Below are 12,256 nucleotides of genomic sequence, written 5' to 3' on the forward strand. Positions count from 1 at the left end.
GTGAAAGGAGACATCAAAGAAGAAACGCTACATGTGAAAAGTTGAGAAGTCACTTAGGTATTCAGTTTCTAGCATGATAGAATCCTATTATGCCAAAGGTCACCACAAATGATTACTAGAATTCATATGCTTTAATATCTATTCCTTTTATCTATGAAAGGAGGGCTTTTATCTAGATTAGATATACTGTCTTTTTATTATTACAGAATTTCATTGAATTTAAGAGCATCTATTTCTTTTTTAAAAAAGATTAAACTATAGTTGGTTTACAATACTGTTAGTTTCAGGTGTACACCAAAGTGGTTCAGTTAATATATGTGTGTGTAAATATATATATATTTTTCATATTTTTTCCATTAAAGTTTATTATAGGATATTGAATATAGTTCCTTGTGCTATACAGTAAATCTCTGCTGTTTATCTGTTTTATATATAGTAGTGTTTATCTGTTAATCCCACACTCCTCCATCTACCCCTTCCCTCTTTCCCCCTTTGGCAACTGTAAATTCGTTTCCTATGTCTCTGAGTTTGTTTCTGTTTAGTAAATACGTCCATTTGTATTATATTTTAGATTTCACATATAAGTGATCTCATATGATATTTGTCTTTATGTCTGATTTACTTCACTTAGTATGATGATCTCTAGGTTCAGCCAAAGATACCACCTATTTATTATAAGACATACTAATATTTAAGAAAGAAAAAGCATTGCCAGTATAAGATGCCATCAACTGTAAGAAATGTTACAATATGAAGAAAATATACATGCTTCAGAATCTATGAAATATTGTACTTATATATTCACTAACTTACATCCCTAAAGAGGGGAATTTAGCTAATCTAGTGCTGCATATTTGAATAGTATGAAATGCCTTTAATGATTTTAATGACAGAACATGGAGGAAGCCTGAAGATAAAAAGGATATTACTATTTGAAAGCAGTGAACATCCCATAAAAACACATATGAGAAGGGGCCAAATGATCAACGGTAAAATATGAATTCCTCTTTTGCTCACTTTCTGATATACAGTGTTCCTTATACACAGTTTCAAAGAAGAGGCCCAAACTCCAACCTCCTCTTCAACTATAGTCTGTTGACTTCATCTGAGAAAGTGACTTTTGGCAACAGTGCCTCTAACCAATTAACATAAACAGATAACCAGAATACTCTAAAAGATCTGTTTTCTTTATATACAGTTACAGTTTAGGAAAGATTAAAATTATTACTTTTTGGAAGATGGAAAGTACTTAATTTAGTATCTACTAAGGTTAGACAGTCAAGTTAAATATCCCACTGGAACGTATTTATGCTAGAGGGCAGATAATCCAGGTTTTACAATTAATTCGTTATGTTAAGTACATTAAATGTCCTCAAGTTTCTACTGAATTAATAATTCTTTAAAGTTCACATTTTAAACTTTGTTTTAAAATTATTTATATTTATCAAATTATTTATATTTATATTCAGAGTGCCTGAAGAACTATGGACAGACGTTCATGACATTGTACAGGACACAATGATCAAGACCATCCCCAAGAAAAAGAAATGCAAAAAGGCAAAATGGTTGTCTGAGAAAGCCTTACAAATAGCTAAGAAAAGAAGAGAAGCAAAGGCAAAGGAGAAAAGGAAAGATATACCCATTTCAATGCAGAGTTCCAAAGAATAGAGATTAGAGAGCCTTCCTCAGTGATCAGTGCAAAGAAATAGAGGAAAACAATAGAACGGGAAAGACTAGAGATCTCTTCAAGAAAATCAGAGATACTAAAGGAACATTTCATGCAAAGATGGGCACAATAAAGTACAGAATGGTATGGACCTAACAGAAGCAGAAGATATTAAGAAAAGGTGGCAACAATACACAGAAGAACTATAAAAAAAGATCTTTATGACCCAGAGAATCACGATGGTGTGATCACTGACCTAGAGCAAGACATCCTGGAATGTGAAGTCAAGCGGGCCTTAGAAAGCATCACTACGAACAAAGCTAGTGGAGGTGATGGAATTTCAGTTGAGCTATTTCAAATCCTGAAAGATGATGCTGTTAAAGTGCTGCACTCAATATGCCAGCAAATCTGGAAAACTCAGCAGTGGCCACAGGACTGGAAAAGGTCAGTTTTCATTCCAATCCCAAAGAAAGCCAATGCCAAAGAATGCTCAAACTACCGCACAATTGCACTCATCGCACACGCTAGTAAAGTAATGCTCAAAATTCTCCAAGCCAGGCTTCAGCAATATGTGAACCGTGAACTTCCAGATGTTCAAGCTGGTTTTAGAAAAGGCAGAGGAACCAGAGATCAAATTGCCAACATCCGCTGGATGATGGAAAAAGCAAGAGAGTTCCACAAAAACATCTATTTCTGCTTTCTTGACTATGCCAAAGCCTTTGACTGTGTGGATCACAACAAACTGTGGAAAATTCTTCAAGAGAGGGGAATACCAGACCACCTGACCTGCCTCCTGAGAAATCTGTATGCAGGTCAAGAAGCAACAGTAGAACTGGACATGGAACAACAGACTGGTTGGTTCCAAATTGGGAAAGGAGTACGTCAAGGCTGTATATTGTCACTCTATTATTTAACTTATGTGCAGAGTACATCATGCGAAATGCTGGGCTGGATGAAGCACAAGCTGGAATCAAGATTGCTGGGAGAAATATCAATAACCTCAGATATGCAGATGATACCACCCTTATGGCAGAAAGTGAAGAACTAAATAGCCTCTTGATGAAAGTGAAAGAGGAGAGTGGAAAAGTTGGGTTAAAGATCAACATTCAGAAAACTAAGATCATGGCATCTGGTCCCATCACTTCATGGCAAATAGACAGGGAAACAGTGACAGACTTTTTTTGAGCTCCAAAATCACTGCAGATGGTGACTGCAGTCTTGAAATTAAAAGATGCTTGCTCCTTGGGAAAAAAGTTATGACCAACCTAGACAGCACATTAAAAAGCAGAGACATTCCTTTGCCAACAAAGGTCCATCTAGTCAAAGCTATGGTTTTTCCAGTAGTCATGTATGGATATGAGAGTTGGACTATAAAGAAAGCTGAGTGCTGAAGAATTGATGCTTTTGAACTGTGGTGTTGGAGAAGACTCTTGAGAGTTCCTTGGACTGCAAGGAGAGCCAACTAGTCCATCCTAAAGGAAATCAGTCCTGAATATTTATTGGAGGGACTGATGCTGAAGCTGAAACTCCAATACTTTGGCCACCTGATGTGAAGAGCTGACTCATTTGAAAAGACCCTGATGCTTGGAAGGATTGAAGGTGGGAGGAGAAGGGGACGACAGAGGATGAGATGGTTGGATGGCATCACTGACTCAATGGACATGAGTTTGGGTGGACTCCAGGAGTTGGTGAAGGACAGGGAGGCCTGGTGTGCTGCAGTCCATGGGGTCGCAAAGAGTCAGACATGACTGACTGAAATGAACTGAATTGATATTTATCAAACATGAGCCTAAAAACAAAATTAATTTAAACTTACTTTTCTGAGACTGTCTTTGCTATATTTAGAGAGACTTGCAAAAGTCAGTGAAGTATAAATTTTGCTTGCCAATATTGGTCTGTGTCTAAAGAGGCATTTACTTAAAGAGTAAAAATGGGAATAAAAATTGTGTCATACATTTTATAAAAGATAAAATATGATTATGGAATAACCTATAGATACTATTTTATCAACCTCAAAGAGTTGAGTTCTGTGAGATTCCTTTAGCCATTTTCCCAACACATCTATGAACTTGAAAGCTTGACCAAATAACCCAACAGATCGAAGGTCCAACATCTATAAGACTTTATCCAGCATTAAAGATACACTTTACTTTTACTGCTGAAAATGGTTTGTTAATTAAGTGCCGTTTGTTGGGTAGACAAAATCTCTGACACATGGGATCCATGAGGAAAAAAGGAAATGAGTTATTTGGCCTTTGTGTACAGATAACTGTGAAACTCCTGGTTTATGAAAGTTCATACACTGCTTGTGGCTCAGATTAGAATGAAGAATCAATCAGAAAATCAAGGCAAAGAACTGGTGGGGAAAGAAAATGCCAAGATTTCCCTAATCCAACCTGGATAGAACCTTTCAGGAAATTCCACTTGCCAGTCAGACCGTGAAACTAGAAGGAGGGTGGGGAGTAGAATGCAGGCTACGCTGAGAAAATCCATCAATTCTGTGGGTCAGTCACACTGTTGCTCAGCAAAGGCCCCCCATGGTTTTCTGTGTTCCTACTTGATCTTTTACTTTTTTTTTCTGCCAGAACTGGCTCTGTTTACCTTCAACTCTCGGTGAGACTGGGCTTCCCTTGTGGCTCAGATGGTAAAGAATCTGCTTGGGTGAGGTAGCTGAGTTACAAAGCCATGCACTTATGAAGCTTACTGGCTATCGACCTATCCCTCCTTCTGCTGCTGCTAAGTCACTTCAGCCACGTCCGACTGTGTGTGACCCCACAGACGGCAGCCCACCAGGCTTCCCCATCCCTGGGATTCTCCAGGCAAGAACACTGGAGTGGGTTGCCATTTCCTTCTCCAATGCATGAAAGTGAAAAGTGAAAGTGAAGTCGCTCAGTCGTGTCCGACCCTCAGCGACCCCACGGACTGCAGTCTACCAGGCTCCTCCATCCATGGGATTTTCCAGGCAGGCGTACTGGAGTGGGGTACCATTGCCTTCTCCATCCCTCCTTCTACTACCCTACTCCAAATAATAACCAAACCAAACCCAAACTCTTCTCTACAAGTGAAGTGAACAGAACATGATCATACTGCTCTTGCAAAAAGTAGTTTGATAACCAGATGCAATTATTAATGAGATCAAGAGAACCGGCAGCCACTTAGGCTTTCCGGGTGGCACAGCACTATAGAATCCTCCTGGCAATGCAGGAGATGTGGGTTTGATCCCTGGGTCGGGAAGATCCCCTTGAGTAGGAAATGGCAACCCACTCCAGAATTCTTGCCTGAAAAATTCTAGGACAGGAGCCTGCCTGGTGGGCTCCAGTCCATGGGGCTGCAAAGAGTCAGACACAACTGAGCACACGTGCACGCTGCTTTTCTATCTTGGCCCAGATTGCATCTGATTTACCCCTGGGGTTTAACTACCTCAGGATATGGGTTACCCCCTTGCTCCAGTTCCAGCATTGCTTATTACAGTCTATGAATGAACACTGGGGTTCATAGACACGATATTTATTTTCATTAATAGCTACTAACTCTCATTATTAAAGTTATATCATATTTCCCTCAAAGACTACTAACATTTTCTTAGATTTTTTATTTAAATATTTTCAGCCATGTTAATAGGATACATAATATATAATTACATTTAGATTAATATAGTTAATGGGGCATTTACCTTTTCCTTGTTGTCTATAACATTTACTCTGAAACAAGCACAGATTCTGTCATTGATCTGTAATTTATTACCTTCTCTTTAATATAAAAACACGTATTTACTACACAATTTGCAAAAGTCAAAGTGAATCCTAATTTTAATTTTCAGCTTTGACAGTATATAAGTTAAAACATATGTTGTATAAGGTATATTTTTCCCAGCCAATAATATTCAGAATACTTCAAAATAATTTTGATTTGAATAGAATTCTACTAGAAGTGCACTACCAATTTGTCAATAATTGAACCCTATGAATGTGTTTTATGATCAACTTTCAAAATGCAATTTTTCATGGAATAAATAATTGATTTTTTTTTCAGTAGATAGATGATTATGTCAGGAAGGACTCTGATGGTTTACCAGAATCAGTGCCTTGAACAAAACAGGTACTTAATATTTAGCTACTAAATTGAAACTGGACTACGATTCTTTCAACACTAATCTCTTCAACTAGTTGGGGTGATTATTTTCCTTATTTAGTAGTAATTGTTCTTCTCATAGTAAATAAAAATCTGATTTTAAGGTAAATATTCCTTTTTTTTTTTTTTTTTGCAAATAAGGCAACTGACAAGGCTTTATTGCCAAAATGTACAAACATTTTGTACAACTTAACAGTAAAAAAACAAAAACAATCCAATCAAGCATTTGCCCTGGAGACCTAGTCTTTGCACAGGTTCTTTGAAGGATAGGATATTAGTAGCAGCGTTTTATTTTATTATTTTTTTTTAATTTTATTTTATTTTTAAACTTTACATAATTGTATTAGTTTTGCCAAATATTGAAATGAATCCACCACAGGTATACATGTGTTCCCCATCCTGAACCCTCCTCCCTCCTCCCTCCCCATACCATCCCTCTGGGTCGTCCCAGTGCACTAGCCCCAAGCATCCAGTATCGTGCATCGAACCTGGACTGGCAACTCGTTTCTTACATGATATTTTATATGTTTCAATGTCATTCTCCCAAATCTTCCCACCCTCTCCCTTTAAATATTCCTTTAAAATGATATTCTCAAAGAAACAAGCAAGTATCAAAGTGAAACAAGAATGAGCAATGAAAGTTATATAAGTAAAATTCAGAATACTTGGTGTTTAAGCAGTTGAGAAGTAGGTTTGAATATTATCTATACCCCTACATTTTTTATCAAAATTCATTTTTCATTTTAAATGTCCTCTTATCTAAGAAACAGTTGCTTTGACTGAAGCAAAAGCTAAGTGCTAATCCATGCATTTCTGGCCTTTCAAATTTAATTGGGTGACAAATGATTGCATTATCTACTTCTAATTGCTTAAAAGGCATGATATATCAGATGCTCAATGAGAGACATCTTCTTACTCTGACATTCCTTCATTTGGTTCAATCATCACTTTTTCTGAAAGAGAAGAAAAAAAACTCAACCCAGTATTTTATCAATAGTGATGTTCTTAATAGAAATTCCTGACTGGCAAATATTTAGCATTGTTTGAGTGACAGGCAGTATAACAAAGGATTTAATTGCTAACTCAAGCACACTCAACCATTCCTATAGACTATCTTCTTAATATTTAGGACAAAAGGGTGATCAAATATATTCTTTTAAAGTAATAAATCATTTACCCTTTGGATCAAACACTAGCAATCTCCCATTCTGTCTATCTTTTGGTGCCTATGAGAGAAGCAGAAATAAAAACTAGCATTATCAATATTATTTTAGCTTGAGGTACTTGAATAATTTATTCACAGCCTTTATATGAACATTTTTATTATCTAGGCTAAAATATAGGGGGCTTCCTGATAGCTCAGTTGGTAAAGAATCCACCTGCAATGCAGGAGACCCCGGTTAGATTCCTGGGTTGGGAAGATCCATCTGCTGGAGAAGGGATAGGCTACCCACTCCAGTATTCTTGGGCTTCCCTTGTGGCTCAGCTGGTAAAGAATCTACCTGCAATGCGGGAAACCTGGGTTTGATCCCTGGGTTGGGAAGATCTCTTGGAGAAGGGAAAGGCTACCCACTCCAGTATTCTGGTAAAGAATCTGCCTGCAATGTGGGAAACCTGGGTTTGACTCCTGGGTTGGGAAGATCTCCTGGAGAAGGGAAAGGCTACCCACTCCAGTATTCTGGCCTGGGTTGCAAAGAGTAAGACATGACTAACTGACTTTCACTATCAGGCTAAAATATAATTTTACACTGAGGTCAATTATTCCAAAACTATATAAATTGATGGTAAGAAAGAACTAAAGCATCCTAAAAATTACTTTTTATTCTCTTACCTTTACAGCATCTGTCCTGTCTAGATGATTCCTGCAAAAAACCAAAATATTTACTTTGTAAGTCTTTAAACATTTTTATAAACTTGGAATATAAATAAAACAGAATGCACAACTCAGTCTGTCAGCAGGGCAGTAAGCATGTGTTCTGGTATTGTTTTTAGTAGCATTATTTTCATACTAAGTGAAAAACATTATTCCTCTGGATTATGAAATCTGATTTTAAAAAAGCATAAAGAAATTAAAGCTTCCTCTTCCCATTTCACCTTGAAGAGAAGTGAAAGTTGCTCAGTCATGTCTGACTCTTTGCAACCCCATGGACTATACAATCCATGGAATTCTCCAGGCCAGAATACTGGATTAGGTTCCTTTCTCCAGGGGATCTTCCCAACACATGGATTGAACCCAGGTCTCCAGCATTGTAGGCAGATTCTTTTTTTTTTTTTTTTTAATTAATTTTATTTTATTTTTAAGCCTTACATAATTGTATTAGTTTTGCCAAACATCAAAATGAATCCACCACAGGTATACACGTGCTCCCCATCCTGAACCCTCCTCCCTCCCCCCTCCCCATACCACCCCCCTGGGCCGTCCCAGCGCACCAGCCCCAAGCATCCAGCATCGTGCACTGAACCTGGACTGGCATCTCGTTTCATACATGACATTTCACATGTTTCAATGCCATTCTCCCAAATCTTCCCACCCTCTCCCTCTCCCACAGAGTCCATAAGACTGTTCTATACATCAGTGTCTCTTTTGCTGTCTCATATACAGGGTTATCGTTACCATCTTTCTAAATTCCATATATATGTGTTAGTATACTGTATTGGTGTTTTTCCTTCTGGCTTACTTCACTCTGTATAATAGGCTCCAGTTTCATCCACCTCATTAGAACTGATTCAAATGTATTCTTTTTAATGGCTAAGTAATACTCCATTGTGTATATGTACCACAGCTTTCTTTATCCATTCATCTGCTGATGGACATCTAGGTTGCTTCCATGTCCTGGCTATTATAAACAGTGCTGCGATGAACATTGGGGTACACATGTCTCTTTCCCTTCTGGTTTCCTCAGTGTGTATGCCCAGCAGTGGGATTGTTGGATCATAAGGCAGTTCTATTTCCAGTTTTTTAAGGAATCTCCACACTGTTCTCCATAGTGGCTGTACTAGTTTGCATTCCCACCAACAGTGTAAGAGAGTTCCCTTTTCTCCACACCCTCTCCAGCATTTATTATTTGTAGACTTTTGGATCGCAGCCATTCTGACTGGTGTGAAATGGTACCTCATAGTGGTTTTGATTTGCATTTCTCTGATAATGAGTGATGTTGAGCATCTTTTCATGTGTTTGTTAGCCATCTGTATGTCTTCTTTGGAGAAATGTCTATTTAGATCTTTGGCCCATTTTTTGATTGGGTCATTTATTTTTCTGGAGTTGAGCTGTAGGAGTTGCTTGTATATTTTTGAGATTAGTTGTTTGTCGGTTGCTTCATTTGCTATTATTTTCTCCCATTCTGAAGGCTGTCTTTTCACCTTGCTAATAGTTTCCTTTGATGTGCAGAAGCTTTTAAATTTAATTAGGTCCCATTTGTTTATTTTTGCTTTTATTTCCAATATTCTGGGAGGTGGGTCATAGAGGATCCTGCTGTGATGTATGTCAGAGAGTGTTTTGCCTATGTTCTCCTCTAGGAGTTTTATAGTTTCTGGTCTTACGTTGAGATCTTTAATCCATTTTGAGTTTATTTTTGTATGTGGTGTTAGAAAGTGTTCTAGTTTCATTCTTTTACAAGTGGTTGACCAGATTTCCCAGCACCACTTGTTAAAGAGATTGTCTTTAATCCACTGTATATTCTTGCCTCCTTTGTCAAAGATAAGGTGTCCATATGTGCGTGGATTTATCTCTGGGCTTTCTATTTTGTTCCATTGATCTATATTTCTGTCTTTGTGCCAGTACCATACTGTCTTGATAACTGTGGCTTTGTAGTAGAGCCTGAAGTCAGGTAGGTTGATTCCTCCAGTTCCATTTTTCTTTCTCAAGATCGCTTTGGCTATTTGAGGTTTTTTGTATTTCCATACAAATTGTGAAATTATTTGTTCTAGCTCTGTGAAGAATACTGTTGGTAGCTTGATAGGGATTGCATTGAATCTATAAATTGCTTTGGGTAGTATACTCATTTTCACTATATTGATTCTTCCAATCCATGCACATGGTATATTTCTCCATCTATTAGTGTCCTCTTTGATTTCTTTCACCAGTGTTTTATAGTTTTCTACATATAGGTCTTTAGTTTCTTTAGGTAGATATATTCCTAAGTATTTTATTCTTTTCGTTGCAATGGTGAATGGAATTGTTTCCTTAATTTCTCTTTCTGTTTTCTCATTATTAGTGTATAGGAATGCAAGGGATTTCTGTGTGTTGATTTTATATCCTGCAACTTTACTATAATCATTGATTAGTTCTAGTAATTTTCTGGTGGAGTTTTTAGGGTTTTCTATGTAGAGGATCATGTCATCTGCAAATAGTGAGAGTTTCACTTCTTCTTTTCCAATTTGGATTCCTTTTATTTCTTTTTCTGCTCTGATTGCTGTGGCCAAAACTTCCAAAACTATGCTGAATAGTAATGGTGAAAGTGGGCACCCTTGTCTTGTTCCTGACTTTAGAGGAAATGCTTTCAATTTTTCACCATTGAGGATAATGTTTGCTGTGGGTTTATCATATATAGCTTTTATTATGTTGAGGTATGTTCCTTCTATTCCTGCTTTCTGGAGAGTTTTTATCATAAATGGATGTTGAATTTTGTCAAAGGCTTTCTCTGCATCTATTGAGATAATCATATGGTTTTTGTTTTTCAATTTGTTAATGTGGTGTATTACATTGATTGATTTGCGGATATTGAAGAATCCTTGCATCCCTGGGATAAAGCCCACTTGGTCATGGTGTATGATCTTTTTAATGTGTTGTTGGATTCTGATTGCTAGAATTTTGTTTAGGATTTTTGCATCTATGTTCATCAGTGACATTGGCCTGTAGTTTTCTTTTTTTGTGGGATCTTTGTCAGGTTTTGGTATTAGGGTGATGGTGGCCTCATAGAATGAGTTTGGAAGTTTACCTTCCTCTGCAATTTTCTGGAAGAGTTTGAGCAGGATAGGTGTTAGCTCTTCTCTAAATTTTTGGTAGAATTCAGCTGTGAAGCCGTCTGGACCTGGGCTTTTGTTTGCTGGAAGATTTTTGATTACAGTTTCAATTTCCGTGCTTGTGATGGGTCTGTTAAGGTTTTCTATTTCTTCCTGGTCGAGTTTTGGAAAGTTGTACTTTTCTAAGAATTTGTCCATTTCTTCCTCGTTGTCCATTTTATTGGCATATAATTGTTGATAATAGTCTCTTATGATCCTTTGTATTTCTGTGTTGTCTGTTGTGATCTCTCCATTTTCGTTTCTAATTTTATTGATTTGATTTTTCTCCCTTTGTTTCTTGATGAGTCTGGCTAATGGTTTGTCAATTTTATTTATCCTTTCAAAGAACCAGCTTTTGGCTTTGTTGATTTTTGCTATGGTCTCTTTTGTTTCTTTTGCATTTATTTCTGCTCTAATTTTTAAGATTTCTTTCCTTCCACTAACCCTGGGGCTCTTCATTTCTTCCTTTTCTAGTTGCTTTAGGTGTAGAGTTAGGTTATTTATTTGACTTTTTTCTTGTTTCTTGAGGTGTGCCTGTATTGCTATGAACTTTCCCCTTAGGACTGCTTTTACTGTGTCCCACAGGTTTTGGGTTGTTGTGTTTTCATTTTCATTCGTTTCTATGCAAATTTTGATTTCTTTTTTGATTTCTTCTGTGATTTGTTGGTTATTCAGCAGCGTGTTGTTCAGCCTCCATATGTTGGAATTTTTAATAGTTTTTCTCCTGTAATTGAGATCTAATCTTACTGCATTGTGGTCAGAAAAGATGCTTGGAATGATTTCTATTTTTTTGAATTTACCAAGGCTAGCTTTATGGCCCAGGATGTGATCTATCCTGGAGAAGGTTCCATGTGCGCTTGAGAAAAAGGTGAAATTCATTGTTTTGGGATGAAATGTCCTATAGATATCAATTAGGTCTAACTGGTCTATTGTATCGTTTAAAGTTTGTGTTTCCTTGTTAATTTTCTGTTTAGTTGATCTATCCATAGGTGTGAGTGGGGTATTAAAGTCTCCCACTATTATTGTGTTATTGTTAATTTCTCCTTTCATACTTGTTAGCATTTGTCTTACATACTGCGGTGCTCCTGTGTTGGGTGCATATATATTTATAATTGTTATATCTTCTTCTTGGATTGATCCTTTGATCATTATGTAGTGACCTTCTTTGTCTCTTTTCACAGCCTTTGTTTTAAAGTCTATTTTATCTGATATGAGTATTGCTACTCCTGCTTTCTTTTGGTCCCTATTTGCATGGAAAATCTTTTTCCAGCCCTTCACTTTCAGTCTGTATGTGTCCCCTGTTTTGAGGTGGGTCTCCTGTAGACAACATATGTAGGGGTCTTGTTTTTGTATCCATTCAGCCAGTCTTTGTCTTTTGGTTGGGGCATTCAACCCATTTACGTTTAAGGTAATTACTGATAAGTATGATTCCGTTGCCATTTACTTTATTGTTTGGGG

At 37.1% G+C, this 12,256-nt stretch overlaps 1 protein-coding gene across 8 annotated transcripts in view; it reads right to left on the minus strand.

Moving 5' to 3' along the window:
- Window positions 1-12,256, minus strand: part of ERICH2 (glutamate rich 2) — a 39,861-nt gene that overhangs the window by 16,375 nt on the left and 11,230 nt on the right. For 5 of the 8 annotated variants that reach the window (XM_061435552.1, XM_061435548.1, XM_061435561.1 and 2 more), the window contains exons 2-3: window positions 7,629-7,659; window positions 6,714-6,750 (exon numbers count right to left, since the gene is read on the minus strand). The exons of 1 other annotated variant lie outside the window; for it this stretch is intronic. In XM_061435552.1, the coding sequence (XP_061291536.1) occupies window positions 6,714-6,750; window positions 7,629-7,659 (68 nt within the window). Of the gene's footprint in view, window positions 1-6,713; window positions 6,751-6,974; window positions 7,024-7,628; window positions 7,660-12,256 lie in introns of all 8 variants that reach the window. 2 more of the 8 variants (XM_061435556.1, XM_061435553.1) reach the window with 2 other exon arrangements.

The sequence above is a fragment of the Bos javanicus genome, chromosome 2 (genome assembly GCF_032452875.1).
Source record: "Bos javanicus breed banteng chromosome 2, ARS-OSU_banteng_1.0, whole genome shotgun sequence".
NCBI lineage: Eukaryota > Metazoa > Chordata > Mammalia > Artiodactyla > Bovidae > Bos > Bos javanicus.